Below are 20,612 nucleotides of genomic sequence, written 5' to 3'. Positions count from 1 at the left end.
GTGTGTGTGTGTGTGTGTGTGTGTGTGTGTGTGTGTGTGCGACACATGTGTGTGTCTCTTACTTGTAGACAGGCAGCATGATGGGCAGTGGTGCGGACAGGTGAGGGGCGATGTCCAGCAGGTTGGAGCGCTCCTCCAGAGCCTCTTTCACCATCATGTACTGCAGAATACATACATACATAATATATAAAAATAAATAAATACAGTAAATACATAAATTGATTAAAAAAATGAATGAATGAATGAATGAATGAATGAATGAATGAATGAATGAATGAATGAATGAATGAGTGTGAGCAAGTTCATTATCAACGTTCAAGATGCATGGGGGCCTTCTGTGTGTGTGTGTGTGTGTGTGTGTGTGTGTGTGTGTGTGTGTGTGTGTGTGTGTGTGTGTGTGTGTGTGTGTGTGTGTGTGTGTGTGTGTGTGTGTGTGTGTGTGTTTATGCGTAGAGTAGAGTAGAGTAGAGTAGAGTAGAGTAGAGTAGAGTAACTTTATTGATCGCGAGGGGGAAATTAAGGAATTTGGAATGTGTGTGTGTGTGTGTGTGTGTGTGTATGTGTGTGTGTGTGCGCACAAGCACATGCATGTGTGCGTACATGTGTGTGTGTTCACCTGTTCATAATCAAGTTTCATGATGGCATTCTGCAGGTAGTGCATGCCCCCATGTGTATGGTGTGTGTGCGTGCTTGCGTGCGTGCGTGCGTGCGTGCGTGCGTGCGTGCGTGCGTGCGTGCGTGCGTGCGTGCGTGTGTGCGTGTGTGTGTTCACCTGTTCATAATCGAGTTTCATGATGGCCTTCTGCAGGTATCGTACGCCCCCGTGGATCAGCTTGGTGCTCCTGCTGCTCGTACCCGAGGAGAAATCACTACGCTCCACCAGAGCAGTCTTCAGATCTAGAGGAGGAGGGAGAGAGAAGGGAGAGAGAAGAAGAGAGATAAAGAGAGAGGAGGGAGAGAGAGATAAAGAGAGAGAAAGAGAACGGAGGGAGGGAGAGAGAGAGAGAGAGAAGGGAGAGAGAGGGAAAGGGAGGAGAGAGAAGAAGAGAGGGAGATAGAGGCGGGGAAAGGGGAAAAATAGGGAGAGAGAGAGAGAGAGAGAGAGAGAGAGAGGAGATAGACAGAGAGAAAGAGAAATGAGGAGTGGTAGGGAGGGAAGGGGATATAGCAAGATGGTCAGAGGAGGAGAGAGAGAAACAGAGAGAGTGAAAGGGAGCGATGGAGAGGCAGAGGTAATGGCAAATAAAGGGAAGGGGAAATAGGATGAAGACACAAGTGTATGTGAGGCAATGACAAGCAGAGATAGAGTAGAGAGACAGGAAGAAATGAGGAAGTGTGACAGCAAGAGAGGAAGGGGAAATGGGGAAGGTGAAGGGACAAAATACAAGAAAAGAAGACAGGGAAATGATGTCAAAAGAAAGAAAGAAAGAAAGAAAGAAAGAAAGAAAGAAAGAAAGAAAGCAAAACAGTCAGAGAGAGAAAGACGAAGACAGCAGAAAGATAAGAAGACAATGAAGAGATGAGAGTGAGCAATCGAGTGACCCCATAGGTGTGTGTGCGAGAGAGAGACGAGTGAGAGAGAGAGAGAGAGAGAGAGAGAGAGAGAGAGAGAGAGAGAGAGAGAGAGAGAGAGAGAGAGAGAGAGAGTGAAAGAGAGATATGATGGCATTTCCACTCCTCCTTCTCCTCCTCAACCCAAATATTTAGACTGCTGAGATAGATGCTCTGCATCTGCATCTCCATCTCCAATATCTCTGTCTGTAATATGCATGAAGTGAAATACCACCAGGCCATGCATACTCAGGGATGGATTACGACTTCATGGGGCCCTGGGCCAGACAACAAGAAAGGGCCCCCTTCCACGAGCATTGTTAGTTTACAACAACAACAAAAATCAGGGTTTTAGGCCAGATGTTACAGATGCTGTGTTGTTGGGGGTTCTGGGATTTGCACTCAAGAAACTTTGAATGTACAGTTGTTTAAAGTGTGATTTTAACACACTATATTAATGGAAATATAGAGGCTTGGGCTTCAGGGCCCCCCTGACTCTTGGGCCCCTGGCCCTGGGCCTGATAGGCCAGTGCAGTAATCTGCCCTTGTCCACACTTCAGAGCAGAGCACCCCTTTATTGGCTGTGCCAGAGCCAAGAGAGTGCGGGGTGTCAAAACAAACGTGTTAAAGGGAGTGGAGAATGAGGCTAGGGGATATGCTATGCAGCTATGCTATGCTACGCAGCTAAGTGTCCTTAGTGACCAATGAGTGTATTTTAGTAATGTATTAAAGGGAACAGTCCGCCCTTTTTGATTTTCACGTACGGTATTTGCAGTCTTTCCAAGTATTAAACATGAATGTGCGTATCATTTTATTATCAGTGTGTTCAGTACTTAGATTTACTAGTATTAGAATTATTAGCATAGCTTAACATAATCACTAGATGCTAAGCTTACAACTGTCCTTAGTGACCAATGAGTGAATTTCAGTAATGTATTAATTGAAAGCCACGAGAGTCACGAGAAGCAAGAGCCTAAAGTGTTGCTGAGAGTGGATGATGATATAGACAGAGATGACAAGAGATAGAGAAATACTGACAGGAGGACAGGCACCAAAAAAATACAGATTAAGACCTAAAATAATAATAATAAAAATATGAAAATGAAAACAATGTATGACTCACTGCGTGTGACAGCGTCTAAGGCACAGCCGGCCCCGGTGGCCCCCCCTCCCACCACCAGGACGTCGAACTCGGGGGTGTCCCTCAGGCGGGCCAACTGCTCCTGTCGCGTGGGGAGGGCATCCCCGTACGGAACTTTCAGCTCCCCCTGCGCCTCCACATACGCCAGCCGGCTCTGATCCGATCCAGGGTCACATTGACAAGGTCACAAGAGAAGAGGCGAGGGTCACATGACAGTCAAGGTCACTCGAGAATCACAGGGCTCACATGGGGTCACATTACGAATTTTCAAAATCAATTAGATTAATTTCGGGTTGATTCAATTCGTTTCATTTCACTAGCATTCAATCAAAACAAACACCATTGACATTTACTGTATCAATATATAACTGTACAATTTAGATAAAAGTTGTTGATTTTTTTTCATTATATCCCATCAATACCAAAGCATAATAATATAAACAATAATTATAAACAGTGGGTTAGGAATGTGAAAAGGAAAGTAGAATTTAGTGGTTGTATTTCCATGTTGTTGTTTGTTTTTTATTTGATTTGATTACATGGAGTGGATTTCCTAAAGGATTAAAATCTACTCAATCAACACCCCCCCAAAAAAGCCGTGACACTAGTGATGTCTACTACCCCCCACTACAGCATTAGTGTGCCATGTGATTGGTTATAACATGATGGATGGTGATGAGTGCATCATTACACTACCCAATTATATTCAGTGTGTATTTCATTGATTGTTCATGGCCCCAAAACTGACAGAAAAAAAATGACAAATAAAAGATTGAATAGAAACGAACGACAGAAGCAGAGATACCGAAAGAAAAGTGGAAGGGAGAAAGACAGAGAAGAGAGGTGAGATGTAGCAAGATAGAGAAAGATGGATAGAGAGGGGGAGTCAGAGACAGAGAGAGAGAGAGAGAGAGAGAGAGAGAGAGAGAGAGAGAGAGCGAGAGAGAGAGCTAGATAGAGGAAAGTAAAGAGAGAGAGACAGAGACCCAGACAGAGACAGAGAGAGAGAGACAGACAGATAGATAGACAGTGAGAGAGAAAGAGACAGACAGAGAGCGAGAGAGAAAGACAGAGACCGAGTGAGAGAAAGAGAGAGAGAGAGAGAGAGAGAGAGAGAGAGAGAGAGAGAGAGAGAGAGAGAGAGAGAGAGAGAGAGAGAGAGATACATAGAGAGAGATGCAGACAGAGACACAGAGAGCGCTAAACTAACCAATATCCCCAAACAAAGACCTAAACAATACATTTCCACACACAAACCAAAATGACAGTTTATCAGGACTTTCTCGCTTTTTTTCTCTCTCCGGTTTTGTCCCTAATGAAATGCATTTAGCATTCAGTCCCCTAAATGATTACATCAATCTGCAGCAAAGTCAGGTTGGGAGGCCATTTGACTTGCAAATAAACCCCCGCGCCAGCCATCAGAGCCAGCCAACCAACCAGCCAGCGGAGGTTCAGAGTCAGACGTGTGCGATTGGGGCAGTAACAACAGCAAACAAGATGTCGTAATTAGTGTCTGTTTCCAGGGGCCGTGCATATTTAAACTGTCCGCCGTGATGGACAATTAAGAGCCAGTCCTGGCCCTGCAATCACGTTGAGTGTGTGGTGTGTGTGTGTGTGTGTGAGAGAGGAGAGGAGAGGAGAGGAGAGTAGAGGAGAGGAGAGGAGAGGAGAGGAGAGTAGAGGAGAGGAGAGGAGTTGCGGTGCTGAGCCCCCCATGCAAATGGGCAATCGTACACCGCAGAGACGGAGAAACGTGTGTGTGTGTGTGTGTGTGTGGGGGGGGTGGGGGGGTTTGACCATGTGTGTGTGCTTGTGTACCTGCTGAGGAATCGCAGGTACAACACACACACACAAACACACATCTCAATGCATTCACATTCACATGTAATGCACACTCACACACATTCGTGCATGTACACATGTACACACACACACACACGCACACACACCCACACACACACATTCAACTTCTTTCAAAGATTCACAATTAGCATGAGAATGTGGTGTCAGATTTAAGGTGGACACATGCATGATTGGCGACGGTATTTTCTAGAAGCTGTGGGTTAAAGCTTTTAGATTCATTTTGCCTGCAAAACTTTCTCTTACCACTTTTGTCTTGTGAATGGATGAATGACGACAAACACGATTCACCAAAAAACACAAGACAGAGACGTGACATTAATTCAAAAACGGACAACAAAACAATGCAGGAAAAACCTCAAATGTCACTCACAGTTACTTTAAATGACACTGCATCATGATGTTGTATAAGACATATAAAAGTGGTCAAAACAACAACACCAACAACAGTCACATTCATATGATTTGAGGAAAACCGTACATTTATCAAATTATCTAGTGATGATGAAGTGAGTGATGCGTTTCCTAGACAACCGCATCCTTGTCAGGGTTTTTTTTTCTCTTCATGCTCCCTGGAGTTCGCATGCAGATGTGGAATGTGTGTGTGTGTGTGTGTGTGTGTGTGTGTGTGTGTGTGTGTGTGTGTGTGTGTGTGTGTGTGTGTGTGTGTGTGTGTGTGTGTGTGTGTGTGTGTGTGTGTGTGTGTGTGTGTGTGTGTGTGTTTTCAGGGCCTCGGTGATGAAGATGAAGGATAATGGATGAGCTGGGCTCAGGCTGGATTTGAATAAATAATAATAAATACTAATAAATGAGGAAAATGAAAAATCAGGCTTCCTGTTGACTTCCGAGTGCTTGTTCTTGTTCCCCCCAGCTCTCCTCATCATCCCCTCACTCCCAAAAGCCGTGTTGATTATCTTAATCTACTTGACCTTAAACTTATTTGAAGTAAGAAATCCAAACAAGAAGGGTTTGGCAGGCAAGTCTCCCGGGTCTTTTACCTGCTTAAATAAAACCAAGTAAGTACAAGTAAAGTCCATAGCGACGAGGAGAGGGTGATGTGTCTAAGTGAGAATTTCTGAGATTTCTGTAATTGCGATTTTGATGTGATCTCTTCATTTGATGTCCCCGCGTTGTTAATAACCTCCTTCTAGGTGTCTTCTGGGACACAGCCAATGTGTCTGATGTGTGTCTGATGCCAAGTGGCCAGAGGGAGTATTCGATCCATTGTGATTTGTTTCATTTAATTCATAAACATGGTTTTTACGTAATTCAATAAGACAATGACAATGGCGCCTGTGACATAGCGAGTGGTTTTCTGATGTAAGAGAGGCCAGGTCGTAGAGGTAATCGATACCCTATGACATGTGTTGGAAGAGTCCATTCCAAATTTAGACATTCGGTAATGCGGTAATGTGGTTTCGAGTAATTCGGAAAACAGGGGTGACAATGCTGACCTGTTTACTATATACGCAATGGAAAATGCTCTCTGTCCAGATATTCGAGAAGAACAGTCGTCTGAATGGACAAAGACATAGACACATTTCTCTTCCTCTTAGCAAATATAGAAACCTGACGGTGATGTCAGCTGCAAGTGAACACCTGCATACAATGGAAATGGGGAACACCACGGTAGTAAACACTGTATTAATGACTATTTATAGTGCCTTCGATGACATGTGCAATTGTAAGGCTATAAACACATTCATAAAGGCCTATCGCATAACATATCACCTCATCACATCATAACATAGCAGCTAATGGCCAATAGGTAGGTACCAACGTTTTCTAATAACTATTTATATATTTTTTTCTTAATTTTGCAAAACCATTAATGACCCTTTATGAATGTGATTATAGGGTAATGAATACAAGGCTTATAGAAAGCAGTTTATAGATACATTAGCTATGATAACTATGATAGATATGATAGCTGTGATAACGGCTTCCTTCTTTGCAGCTGAGATATACTGCATTCCTAACATTGGCGGACAATTATCGGACAATAACATTAGCAACCTTTCAGAACTATTTTTTATTAGAACTATGTTTTATTTAATAAAGCCATTAAGACCGTACATGAATGAAAGCCATTAAGACCGTACATGAATATATCATAGGGTCTTATGAATACAAGATTTATATTAGAAAAACGGTTTATAGATAGCTTTGATAACCACTTCCCTGCTTGCATTAGCACAAGGGCAACAGCTTAGCAAAGAATTTGGCACTGATTCAGTAATGTGTGAGCTGATTTAACAGCTTATCTTTAGCGCGGGTAGTCCATTTTGAATATAAGCATCAGATGTCATGATCTTTGTTTGCATTTTGGAATAATAAAATACCAAAGTGTGGGTGGTCAATGGCAACCCACTTCCCATTGAATTAGATCTGTGAGGGCTTTACCTTTCAATGGGACGAGCGGTGCTCAGTACAGCAAACAGAGGATTAAAAAAAACACATTCCATAGTCAGGACAGGGCATGTAACTCAGGGTGGGCCCTTGCCGCCTGAAATTACGGAAGCATTTTCACTAGGTATTAAGACATTGTACGTTGGAAGCCACCAGTTGTTTAAGCGCTGTCATCATAATTTAATGGTTGTCACTCAAATCATTGTTTTAACACGCTTTTAAACCTAATTACTGTCTGAAATGTTGCAAGGGTTAAGAGGTTCATGGAACACATTGTTAAGAACAGTGTCTTCAGAACGTTCCGCACTTTACTTGTTCTGAAACTTTAACATCAAAGTCTTCACATGGTTTGGAATCTGTCAAACCTGCACAATGTCAAACTGAATCTGTCAAACCAACACTGCAATGCTATGTATAGCTTGAAAGAAATACAGTATATATTACAGATCATTCCGTAGCCCTATAATGCATGCCGTAGCTCCTGTGGCACGCTGTAATAGTCATTGAAAAGTTAACTACCATAGTACTACACTGCTATGACCTGACACAGGGCCTTTAGTAATGCACTATGTCTAATTTATAACGCTGTGTCTTAAAGGGTTAAAGACCAACTGAGTTAAGTACATGCTGGGGGCATGTGGACTTGTCAAAGATACCTCAACCTTGTCTAGTTCTGATTTCTCAAGCGTACTGTATCTCTAAATGTCTTCACGGTCTCCCACTCTTGCTGGGTTACGTTTGTTTTTTCTCCTGCTCTCCTTCGTGTTGTATGATCTTTAGTATGATCTTCAGGAAACACTTTCAATCATTCACAACCACTCTTGTTTCCATTTCTGTTTTTCACAGGTTGTTTCTAAACAAATATGCATGCTCATGCACTTGTTTCCACACAAACTCTCTCTGTCTCTGTCTCTGTCTCTGTCTCTCTCTCTCTCTCTCTCTCTCTCTCTCTCTCTCTCTCTCTCTCTCTGTCTCTGTCTCTCTCTCTCTCTCTCTCTCTCTCTCACACACACACACACACACACACACACACACACACACACACACACACACACACACACACACACACACACACACACACACACACTGTCTCTCCTTCCCTCTGTGTCTGTTTGTCTATCTATCTAACTTAACCCCTTAAGACACGCATTATAAATTAGCTGTTACCAGCATGGCAATGACCAAGTCGTAATTTATTACTAAAGGCCCCGTGCACTGTCATAGTAGTGTAGTACTATAGTAGTTAACTTTCAATGTCTATTACAGCGTGCCACAAGAGGGGCTACTCATCCATACATCAGTAAGTCATTTTAAGTCATCTTACCTGTTTTTGCCTGTACTCCAGAAGCTGTACCGCCCCGAAGGCCGCCGCCACCACGCCGCCTCCTATGGCGGCCCCCTTTACCACCTTCCTGAAGGACATTGGCTCCTACGGGGCAGGTATACAACACACTGTCACGTACTGAACACAGGAGAAGAGAAGAGAAGAGAAGAGAAGAGAAGAGAAGAGAAGAGAAGAGAAGAGAAGAGAAGACAAGACAAGACAAGACAAGACAAGACAAGACAAGACAAGACAAGACAAGACAAGAGGAAAGAATAGAATAGAATAGAATAGAATAGAATAGAATAGAATAGATGCTACACAACAAGTGGCACACACTAGTCCGCACAGAGAGGTGAATCAGATGACAGCACAGGAGCAATCACGAGTTTGACTCTGAGTTTAACGCAACTGTCCGCTGCTCACACGTGCACACACACACACACACACACACACACACACACACACACACACACACACACACACACACACACACACACACACACACACACACACACACACACACACACACGGATGGCCGGCTGAAAATAGAAAGTCTTTACTTGGTCACTCGCCCAGGGCCTAGTGTTTGCTTGCTTGGGGTCTTTAGGAGTTCATGAATAACTGACCCCTAGGGAACAACACTAGGGTAATGTTCACCCAGAGGGCTTTCTGTATTTAGATGCACTGACATCACTGCTTGCGATACTTAGTTCGCAATGTCTTAGACACTATCGGCATGTGTGGGAAGATTCTCATCCGATCTAGAATAGAATACATAGTGATCATATAGGAACTACGGTATGTTGAAAACAAACTTTGGTTACAAGTGAACAAGCCTTTGGAACGAAAAATTAAATATGGTTAGGAAATATATAAGACGTAATAATGCAACAATGGGGCATGAAATGTCAGGACTTATAGTTAAGACGGCCACCTTGACAATAAACAACGAACACCTACATCCCCTGAAAACACGAAGATTTAGTATTGTTATTGCAATTTCTACGTTGTTTTAACCTGAAACGCTGCGTTATTAATTTGCTGTTACTAGAATGGCAATGACCAAATCTAAAGGCCCTCTGTCATGTAACAGTAGTGTAGTACTATGGTAATTAACTTTTCAATGACTAATACAGCCTTCCAGAGCGTGCATTATGGCACTACACAGAATGTATACGCTATTTTGTGGGGTTGTCGTATATGAAATAGCAGAACATCGACTTTCAAATGACATGTCTATGATACAGTTTAAACGCATTCTGTGGGAAACATTGAGTGTGTGACTAAGCGTGAGCATTCAGTATCTAAATGTATCTCTACACTACCACAGTCTAACACTCTCAAACTCCGGTTACACTTTACTTACTTACGCAGGCGTCATACGTATGACATAACAGTGTCATAGTGTCATAAACGAGTCATAAACATAACGCCAATGTCATAAGTGTTTTATGGCCATGAAAAGTGGTTTTGTTGTTTGTTAGGCCTGTCTTTGTCATAACCGAATTTCACTTTAAGACAAAGTAATACAATGTTTATGACATTGACGTAATGTTTATGACACATGTATGACTGCATTATGACAATGTTATGACACCGTTATGTCATACGTATATGCCGGTGTCAAGTTAAGTGTTACCAAAACTCCCAAAAGAAGCTCAGCTAACTTGCCACTTGGGTCTTTTGTCAACTTCACAAAGCCTACTCACTGGGCAAGCTAAGAGGGGTGGTGGAGGGAGGGAAGGGTATGGGGGTATGTGGGAGATAATGAGAGAGTCGAGTCGAAAGGGACGAGGTTCATCATTTTCTAAGATTTTGTTTTTCTTTCTCTTTCCCCTTTTTTCGCCTTGATCATGTTGATCATGTGGCAGCCAGGCCAACTGATTGCATCAAGGTGGCATCCTGGACCACCTGTGGTTACAGAATACATTTGAATCAAGAAATTGGAACTGTGCGCATGTGCAGGGATGTGCGCGTGCGCGTGCACGTGACACACACACACACACACACACACACACACACACACACACACACACACACACACACACACACACACACACACACACACACACACACACACACACACACACACACACAAAGGCATGCACAGACATATACACACTTAATGACCCCAACCCTAAATACAAGCTACCAAACCCCCATCACCACCACTTGCCATCATCACACAGGCGTACATGCATACATGCATACACACACAAACATACACACAGAGGTCACAAAGACAGAGGTCACGCTTACAGAGGCACACTCTCTCTCTCACACACACACGCACGCATGCATGCACACACGCGCATGCCGGCATGCACAGAGAGAGAGAAAGAGAGAGAGAGAGAGATAGAGAGAGAGAGAGAGAGAGAGAGAGAGAGAGAGAGAGAGAGAGAGAGAGAGAGAGAGACTACTCAGTAACCTGGACACACACACACATACTCTCTCTCTCTCTCTCTCTCTCTCTCTCTCTGGTGGAATAAAGGTTATGAGACCAGTTGCCAGGCCAGAAATATGTAGCCCAGTGAAGAAAAAAAAGAAATAAAATGAGTTAATTCTGGCCACTGGCATTGCAAGTTGCCTTGCCTTGACCAGGGGCCACACCTGTGTAAGGATGTCTCCACAGCCTGTCAGGATGACATGGAGAGCGCTCTGACAATTCAGCCCGGGGTCAAAGGGTAACCTGTCCGTCAGGAAGGTTATTGGTTGCCAGGGAAATGCATGGTGGCTGTCACTGTGAGTCATTCTTACAATGAACCGCCCATGCCTGTTTCACGTGCCATATGTGCAAAGAATGGTTCCCCAAAAAACACCATTAACATGACAATGGCCGGTAGCAGGCAGCCAGCCACAGCTATACTCTAGTGACCATTCCTTTAATATAAAGCTTTCTTCTGCTATTATTGTAGTGATCTGAAGAAAATGTATATGACAGAATTAAGGTCTTTCCTGATTGCCAAGTGTTGTCAATGAAGAGCATATTTTTAGGGAAATAATGTTGCGCAACAGAGCGCACCATACCGTTGTCACTTGACATATAGGCTATAGCCAAGTTACAAACTAATTTATTGGGTTGATCACTGTGCTTCATAATAAAATATGAATTAACAGTCGGACGGAATGACACCGTATTTTGGAGTGGGCTGTGGCCTATCTAGCATGGTTTCAAATAGTTATCCAATGTGACAACTCCTTTAACAGGTATGATGCCAGGGCGCAGTTTAATGGATCGTAGTTGTTTTTGTCACCGGTTGTATTCTACCCCTGATACCTTACCTTACATATTTACTTTGAGGTGAAATCAGTAACACCGTGACCCGAAATACCCCTGTTCTATGCTATAACAATTATGTGTTACCACGGTGGGATGCACGATAACGCGTGTTGGCTCTCGTCCAAAAAGGTATCTTTTTACTGTCTGAACGATATCTCCATGGCAAGGCGATGCACTATTCCCCCCAGATCGGCCCCACTGACATATTACCATCGTTACTTACTTTTTACTTGTGACTGCAGCTGAGGAGAATGGCTTTGGTGTTGGGTCCGGTGCGTTATAGGTTACATGTAATGTCAAAACCGTATCGATGTTTCCCCACCCTAGTACCAGGAAGTAAGACAGGAAGTGGGAGACGGACAAGGCTTTGAGCAAATCAGATTACACGAGGATCCCCACACTGTCCAATCGCAAGTGCCCTCTGCGTTATCCCATGGAACTGAACGTTGACGCACTTGAGGAAAAGCTTGCGAGAATGTTTCCAAATGCCACACTTTTGTGGATAGTCCGGACAAGGAAAGTCCCCCAAAGTGGTCAAATCCTACAGGTCATAATGTAGTGTTTGTCATATGCTAGCCCCCATTTTATTTGCACAGCCAAAAAATGGGCTCAATTATGGGTGCTGAATAATACTATAATTTAGTTATGCTCAATATGAATTATTACATTTACAATTACCATGGTGAGGTGATGTAACTAGCCGTGTCCCATGCCACGATTCAACAAAGAGATGCCTTGGAACATACACATCAGAAAAGAAGTACGCAGGCTAATTGGACTTGGCGCGCATGGGGTGAAGAATAATTGATCTATTTTGTTAATTCAAAAGGGAAACGCTGATCTAACTTCATGATGAGGTGTTCCAAATACATGTTGGCTTTCTTGTGCGTGTTGTTTCGTGAATAATGTAGGCTAAGTTGTTGGTCGCCGTCGGTGGAAAATGTAAATGGGTGTTTGAAGGGACACATGTTCGTCTGGAGAAGATGTAACTAGAAGTTGGACCCCGAGTTGTGCGTCTAGCGTCATGGAGCTGAATACTGCTGACGTTGATACTGACGCAACTCGCCTGCGCTGAAACAATATGCCACTGTTGCTGTGGGATTCCCTGTCTGCAGTTGCGAGCGAGCGATGTCCCACTGCAATGAGGAAATGGGACTTCAGACTACAGTTTTCCAAAAAAAGAGGAAAGGGTCCAATAGTGGGTTTCATTGTTTGAAGCTGAACTGCTCGCCCCCTTATGTAGGACCATGCGAACTACTTTCACAAGTGTGTGTGTGCGTGCGTGCGTGCGTGCGTGCGTGTGTGTGTGTGTGTGTGTGTGTGTGTGTGTGTGTGTGTGTGTGTGTGTGTGTGTGTGTGTAGACATTTGTAGACATGAGGTAGACAGATCATGACATCTGGAAGGTTCGTATGCAAAAAAGTCTAAAAGTGCAAATAAATGTGAAATGCAGAAATATTGCATAACTCCTTAATGACCTACGCTTTCATTTTGTCAAGCTCTGCATGTGTCCTGTATGAGTTCTATAAAATAGTGGGGGGAAAGAAAGAAACAAAGAAAGAAACAAATAAGAAAAAGTATTTTGCAATGTCAAATAGAGCAGTCTTTGAATTAAATGTGCCCCACACACGTTACACTTTGATGTAGTTACAGACTAATTACAAAGTCCAATGTAAAGGTGGTGCTCCTTTTCAGAACCATGAATGGCGCGCACAGAAGCTTTCAATGTCTTACTTCAGTCAGTCGGTCTACTGTATGCACAAAATGTGAGATGTCACTCAACTCCACTCACTTCCTCTGTTTGGCCACAACATCTGTAGTTCGACAGAGAGGCAAAGAAGAGGAACACGCGGTCAGTCAGTTGGAGTGGTGGCGTCATGGACGTCAGATGACGTCCAGCCCTCTTGGCACGTGGGCCGTAGCATTCCAGGCGCACATAAACAAAGGCGCACATTGCGCTCAGCCGCCAGTAGTCCCTCAGAGCGCACTGGGAGAAAGTCTCTCGCTACGGAGCTATACTCGCATCTTTTTTTGCACGTTTCAAAGGATTTAGGATTTACCACCAGATTGTCCGCTGACTGGGATACAAACATAAACATTTAACCACTCATCTGTATGGATAGAGAGCGGTGCTGACACCCGAAGGTACATATTTGAATACTTTCATTGATTATTTAGTATCGCAGAACTTGTGTCTGTTTTCGTGCAAGTGCATTTGGTTTGTCGTGTGCATGCAGAGTTGTTGTGTTAAAAGAATAGCCACCAGTTTAATGGAAACTTATTTTAAGCTGTGCATCATACATTAGAGTTGTAATTTGCCTTTAAAAGAATGCTGTCTATTTATTGTTTTATAACAAAGTTGTTACAAAACCAAGCAGTTTCTAGTTGCAAAAGCAATTACGCATGGTGACAGGGATGGTGTATTTAGATTTAGATAGTACAATTTGCAGAGAAACTGGATTCATTCAAAAGTCAGCTTCGGTCCGAGTCCTCGGGAGATGGGTAGCTCCAAAAACTTAACTCGAAACCAAACTGCTGGCATTCTAATAAACTCAGAGTCAAATAATGTATCCGTTACTTTATCGTCAAAGAATAATATCCATAAAAGATAAACCATGGTAGGCTACTCTGCACAATGACGCTGACAACAACGTCACTATGTTTTTTCTACAAGTATGCTTTGTTTACTCCAATCACTTAAGGTCTGTTTGCACCTCAAACATTGAATTGCGCACCAGACACATGCGTGTTATTATGGTAGCAGTGCAGCAGTATAGGCAATTGGGTAGTTGGGGACACATGTAAGGTGTCGTGGTTCACGTCTCTCTATAGTTGCACAAAGTCCAGTTACCAGTCTGCTCACTCCGCCGTCTTCCCTGTCCTCTCCTTAGCAGCCATGCCCTGCGTCCAAGCACAGTATGGGTCTTCACCGCAAGGAGCGAGTCCAGCATCGCAGAGTTACAGCTACACGCCGACCCGAGAGCTCAGCTGCGACTTCCTGACGCCCGAGTTCGTGAAGTTTAGCATGGACTTGACTAACGCTGAGATCTCAGCCACCACGTCACTCCCGAGTTTCAGCACATTCGTGGACACCTACACCGCCAGCTACGAAGTCAAGCCCCCTTGCCTCTATCAAATGTCCCACGCCGCCGGTGAGCACCAGCTATCTATCAAAGTGGAAGACATGTCCTCCGCGCACGGATATCCCCACCATCACCCCCAGCCTCACCTCTCGCATCAAGCCGAGGAGATGGTCCCTCACTCGGGCTCCATGTACTATAAGCCCTCCTCTCCAAGCCTCTCGGCACCACCGCCTCCACCACCAAACTTTTCAGTCACGAGCCACAACAACGGCTGGGACGACACGGGCTCCCTCCACGCCTTCCACCCAAACTACATGGCCACTTCGCACATGATGGAGCAGCAGCGCAAAAGCGCCGTGTCCCGGCTGTTCTCGTTCAAACACCACCAGCAGTCGCCAGCCTGCGCACCCGTGTCGGTGTCTGGCTGCTCGATGCGATTCGACAGCTCCCCCGCAGGCCACCGCGTCATGGAGGGCCAGAACTTTTCCCTTCCCGGCGCCCTGCGAAAACAGCACGGCATTGGACTGCACCACTCCCTGCCGCTCGGACCCGGGCATCATGGTCTGATGGACCAAGTCCCCTCTCCACCGCCCAGGGGCTCGCCTTCCACCGAGGGCTTGTGCGCTGTGTGCGGGGACAACGCCGCCTGTCAGCACTACGGGGTGCGCACCTGCGAAGGCTGCAAGGGATTTTTCAAGGTAGCGCTTTTTTAAGTTGACTGTTTTCCATGCTAAACTCTTGCTCTACAGTTTGATATGCCTTGGAGTATTTTGCAATAACACATGAACACACACATGCGTAATTGCAATATTCTTGGAAGTGGGTGGAAAAAGTACCCAGATAATTAGCAAAATGAAAGTATTCCCCACCACGAAGCAATTAATTTGCACCAATTTTAATCGTCTGGGCGCACACAGTACTTACCTGCAAATGAAAGTGCAGACCTGGGACTTCTCCCTGCCCAGAATTTATTCACAATTTTCTGACAAAAATCTTAATCTGGGGAGAAATTGGTTTGGAGTTGGGGGGCTGAGCGGGGGCTGGGCGCACTGAGTGAGTGACTCGTGTCAACCGAGCGGAAATCCCCGGGGTCAAATTAAACGGCCTCTTTATTTCCCCAATCCTGATGGAATAATCTCGGCTCTGCGATGGGAGGTGATCTGGGGGATCACGGGGCTGAGGGGAGAGCGCCCGGGGAGCAGAAATTATGACTGGCCACGTATTTGTATTTACTGAATGTCTGTCCTGGCCGCTGCTTGAATGCATTACGAGGCTTTAGATTGCAACGGTGATAAGGATCTGAAGTGCTAACAGTATCCATTTGGAAACGAGTACGACTAATTGGCCACAATAAGTGTTTTTAGTGTTTTACTTTCATTTTTTGGAACTGCGCGGTTGATTGCATATCAAAAACCACACACTCGTTTTCATTTGCAGAGAACTGTTCAGAAAAACGCCAAGTACGTCTGCCTTGCCAACAAAAACTGCCCCGTTGATAAGCGACGGAGAAACCGGTGTCAGTACTGTCGCTTCCAGAAGTGCCTTGTCGTGGGGATGGTCAAAGAAGGTAGGCTTACACTTTCCTCTCTGCATATAAAATATCGTATAGCATAAACACAGTCATGTATGAAGCTGATGAAGGCAATGAGGTCAATGAGTGTTGAAAAAATGTGTAAAATGAAGCGGCATGTCTAATGCGGTTAATTGTCTTCATTTATTTCCAGTTGTGAGAACGGCTAATTTGAAGGGCCGCAGGGGCCGTCTGCCTTCCAAGCTCAAGACTCCACAGGAGCAGTCAACATCGCCACCTGTCAGCATGGCTACGGCGCTTGTCAGGGCCCACGTGGATTCGAACCCGCCCATGTCCCGACTCGACTACTCCAGAGTGAGTGGAAAGAAACATTCAACATAACACCATGGCAGAGTTAAAACTACATCTAGCGGGTCGAATTTAAGACCCGTAGTGCTGGTAGTAATTCTCTAAGAGTTTAAACAACACTGTAACATTTACTGTGTATCACTAAAACAGATGCATGAGGTCTGGTGTTTCACAGATTATGTTGTAAACTTTTAAGCGTGCAAAATTACGCGCAAAGATATGGCATACAATTATGAATATCAGGTTGCTGTGTGAAGACAGGCGAGTTATATTAAAACCAATTTAGGCTATTCAACACGTCTTCTCTGTGTGCTTTAAACTGTGAGTGCAATATGAAGCAACAGATGTGAAATGTCCTACAAATCTACTGCCCCTGTAAATAGCCCGTGTCGTATTGTTCCCGTTTAACGCGCGTTTAATTAAATTCCAGTTTCAAGCCAACCACGACTACCATGCCACGGGAGATGTCACGGAGCACATCCAACAGTTCTACGACCTGCTCACTGGCTCCATGGGCATCATACGGGGCTGGGCGGAGAAGATCCCGGGTTTCTGCGACCTCCCAAAACCGGACCAAGACCTGCTGTTTGAGTCAGCCTTTCTGGAGCTCTTTGTTCTCCGGCTTTCTTACAGGTGTGTTGTAGTTTTCGAAACACAAAAATAAAGACATGTACGGCTATAGATGGATATTAAGAAAATGAAACCTAATAAGAAAGAAATGAAAAGAGCATATAGAGAAGAAGGGACACATGTAAAGTACTCAGAGGACATATCCATGTTATTACGCGCGTGCCTGCGGGCTCCACTCACACAGCACCGTTCTCACCCACAGATCTAACCCCATGGAGGGCAAGCTTATCTTCTGTAACGGGGTGGTGCTGCACCGGCTGCAGTGTGTGCGGGGCTTCGGTGACTGGATCGACTCCATCGTGGAATTCTCCGCCAACCTGCAGAGCCTGAACCTGGACGTCTCATCCTTCTCCTGCATCGCTGCGCTCACCATGGTAACAGGTGTGGCAAATAAAACAAGCTGACCTTAAACGCTCTCCCATCCATCCTCGTTTACAGTCTGTGTGTGATATCTCTGCTTTTGTTGTGCTGAAGGTTAAGTGTATGACCTCTAATAAAGTATTTTGTTATTTTCTTTTCCTGACAGAGAGACACGGACTAAAAGAGCCGAGGAAAGTGGAGGAACTTCAGAACAGAATTTTAACCTGCCTGAAGGAGCAAGTGGCCTTCAACGGCACGCAGAGTCCCCACAGTCAAAGTCACCTCTCCAAGCTTTTGGGGAAACTCCCAGAGTTGCGCACGCTGTGCACACAAGGACTGCAGCGAATTTTCTATTTAAAACTTGAAGACTTGGTCCCTCCGCCGGCGATCATCGATAAGCTGTTCCTGGATACACTTCCCTTCTGAATATTTCAAATGGATTTATAAAAAAAATAATAATGAAAAAAAAAAAACGTGTGGACTCATTTGGGACATAAAGACTCTTCATGGAAACACATGTCCAAGTTTAAAGCATCCGGTTTATAAGGAACTTTGTCTTATTGTGATGTGACAGGCAAACAAAATAAGACCAAGGGAAACACACATCAAAGGGGAGTCAGATATCATCACTTTATCAGTTGGTTTATTGTTTTAAACCGGGCATTTTGAAAGAAGAACTTGCTCCCTGATACCTGAGCGGATCCGGCTCCCCACTGAGTCTGACTGTGCATCCCGCAATGACATTTACACAGCTCTTAATAATGCTACAAGTGTTATGTTGTATATTATACAGAGGTATATTGTAAAGGTCTCACTTGCGGTATAATTTCTAATTTTTCAGACCAGTTAACAAATGATTTACTCCTCTCTATCTTTTCCCCTATGTGTACAGTGCAGTGGTTTGTTGGGGGATGGGGAAGGGGCTTTAATAAAATAGCCTATGTATATTTTATAAATGGTCTATAACCACTAACCACCAGGTTTTACACAAGGTATGGTTACATACAGATTTTATGAAATGTGATTCGCCGAGAATATACACGTGTTTGGCTCAGCTTTGAGCAGAATGTGCAGTCGTGCTCCAGAACATCATGGATTTAGTATTTTGTATAAGTTTGTTCGACATTTCTGTTTTTTGGTGGATATGAATTCATCGTATTGTTGTTGTGATACAGGTTTTATGATTAAACAATGCCTTTGCATGGAATTTCATAATCCATAAACGCGCTGTCTTAATTTCTTATACATGAACTAAATAACTGACATTGAGTTCATCAACTAGCCTACACCACATTGTATTTTCTACAAATTTGTTGCTTTTGAAAATTGCGGTATGTGTTGATAAGGTACCCTGTATGAGAGAGAAATATTTGTTTTTCTAATAAAGCTGTCAAGTAATAAACTATTCTCTACTCGGGGTGTTTGCTGGGCAAGGGTGATTTCACCATGGCTGAGTAACTTTCGTATTTACCTTTATGTTCTGGAATCCCGTTTTAGGAATGTCTGAACCATTGAAAATCCCCGTTATGTTTTTATTATTCCAAAGCATGATTTAATTTTCAAGCGCGTCGCTTTTTACTGCGGCAAATTATAACGTCAACTACTGCATGTTGTCTTCCATATGACTCGTTAAGTCCACTGCTAATTTGACCAAAATCGAATAATTGTCCCACAAAAATATGTTTTTTTCTCACACTGAGTTTGGACAGTGGCATTTAGCAAATATGGCCTAGAATTATTTTTCCTGGACATATTTTGCGCAATGTAATCAGATTATGGTGACCTAACGGACACGCTTGAACATACAGGACAAGTTATTAAAGCAAACCTCAGTCTTCAGGCTGGCTCACCGAAATATATCAAACTGATATGCTCGTCTCATGCACGGTGAAGAGGACAGCGTAAATACCAACAGCCATAATAGATGAACAACGATTGCATTCATTTTGATGTCACTTGAAAGCAAATTAACACGTTATTACGCCATACTGAAATCAATTATTAGTGTAGCCTAGCGCATTTTTAAGTACATTGAAAGTAGTGCTCTTAAGTGTCATAACACACTGATAATGTAAACTTTCAAGGCTTCTTCTCCAAACATAGGATGCGTAAAACTGCATGTGCAGATCTCTGTGAAAAGACACCTTTCCAACAAAAAAGAAAGAAAGAAAGAAAGAAAGAAAGAAAGAAAGAAAGAAAGAAAGAAAGAAAGAAAGAAAGAAAGAAAAGAACATCCTTGCGTTCTCAGATCCCAACACGAGTCTGTTTGTTGAAATTACACTTAAATGTAATTTTAAAGTTCACAATGGACAGATCTAAAGGTTAAGCAATACACAGACATGCAGATGACCTGTTGTTGTTAATTGCTAGAATAAGCATGCAGCCAGCCAGGCTCATTTGGGCTGCAGAGAGCACCAGCAATTTAGTTTAAACACACACACACACACACACACACACACACACACACACACACACACACACACACACACACACACACACACACACACACACACACATACACACACGCACACACACACAAACGTGTACGATTACACATACACACACAATTTGCACACACACACACACACACGAATGCGCGTGCACACACACACACACACACACACACACAGAAACACACACACACAGACACACACACACACACACACACACACACACACACACACACACACACACACACACACACACACACAATAAGGAAACAAAACGAGCTTCTGTATAGAAATACAATAGATACAACACAAGTATTGTACAGTATTAAACAGCATGTATTTAGTAATTTTGGAACATCAGGGTCTCTCTGCACCACATATTATTTTTCTCCCTCCCTCTCTCTCTCTCTCTCTCTCTCTCTCTCTCTCTCTCTCTCTCTCTCTCTCTCTCTCTCTCTCTCTCTCTCTCTCTCTCTCTCACTCAAAGCCAAACTCCCCTCAGCCCTCGCCGACCACGAATATTAATGGAAAAGGAAATTTCATAACTTTTGTGTCATGCATGCACACAGCATCAAAAGGCAGATATTTCTGACCCTCTATATTCATCAGTGTTGCCAGATGTACGATAATTATGGTATTTGTACCAT

General features: G+C 43.8%; 2 protein-coding genes across 3 annotated transcripts in view; one reads left to right on the top strand and one right to left on the bottom strand.

The window, feature by feature from the left end:
* The window catches only part of gpd2 (glycerol-3-phosphate dehydrogenase 2 (mitochondrial)), a 77,159-nt gene extending 65,178 nt beyond the window's left edge, over positions 1-11,981 (bottom strand). Inside the window, exons 1-5 of the mRNA XM_063217468.1 lie at positions 11,789-11,981; positions 8,286-8,390; positions 2,675-2,846; positions 773-897; positions 63-160 (exon numbers count right to left, since the gene is read on the bottom strand). Coding sequence (XP_063073538.1) covers positions 63-160; positions 773-897; positions 2,675-2,846; positions 8,286-8,384 — 494 coding nt within the window. The 5' untranslated portion in view covers positions 8,385-8,390; positions 11,789-11,981. The remainder of the gene's footprint in view (positions 1-62; positions 161-772; positions 898-2,674; positions 2,847-8,285; positions 8,391-11,788) is intronic.
* Positions 11,982-13,495: 1,514 nt separating this feature from the next.
* Positions 13,496-18,972, top strand: LOC134464024 (nuclear receptor subfamily 4 group A member 2-like). 2 transcript variants are annotated; one of them, XM_063217467.1, is made up of 7 exons: positions 13,496-13,708; positions 14,458-15,344; positions 16,084-16,213; positions 16,371-16,531; positions 16,956-17,158; positions 17,358-17,536; positions 17,682-18,972. In XM_063217467.1, the coding sequence occupies exons 2-7, from the start codon at positions 14,460-14,462 to the stop codon at positions 17,939-17,941; spliced, it is 1,818 nt and encodes a 605-aa protein (XP_063073537.1). In that variant the 5' UTR covers positions 13,496-13,708; positions 14,458-14,459; the 3' UTR covers positions 17,942-18,972. The 2 variants fall into 2 exon arrangements, with proteins under 2 accessions (XP_063073537.1, XP_063073536.1); XM_063217466.1 differs by having other exon boundaries at positions 14,455-15,344.
* Positions 18,973-20,612: the final 1,640 nt, after the last annotated feature.

This window comes from Engraulis encrasicolus, chromosome 15 (genome assembly GCF_034702125.1).
Source record: "Engraulis encrasicolus isolate BLACKSEA-1 chromosome 15, IST_EnEncr_1.0, whole genome shotgun sequence".
Taxonomy (NCBI): Eukaryota; Metazoa; Chordata; class Actinopteri; order Clupeiformes; family Engraulidae; genus Engraulis; species Engraulis encrasicolus.
The sequence above is the reverse complement of the archived record's forward strand: the minus strand, read 5'-3'. Positions and strand labels throughout refer to the sequence as shown.

What these genes read in the sequence shown, in the direction of transcription:
- LOC134464024 (XM_063217467.1), top strand. Translation starts at nt 14,460, where the DNA reads ATGCCCTGCGTCCAAGCACAGTATGGGTCTTCACCGCAAGGAGCGAGT. An exon ending in CCCGACTCGACTACTCCAGA is followed by an intron (nt 16,532 to 16,955) that starts GTGAGTGGAAAG and finishes ATTAAATTCCAG; the next exon opens with TTTCAAGCCAACCACGACTA. An exon ending in TGCGCTCACCATGGTAACAG is followed by an intron (nt 17,537 to 17,681) that starts GTGTGGCAAATA and finishes TTTTCCTGACAG; the next exon opens with AGAGACACGGACTAAAAGAG.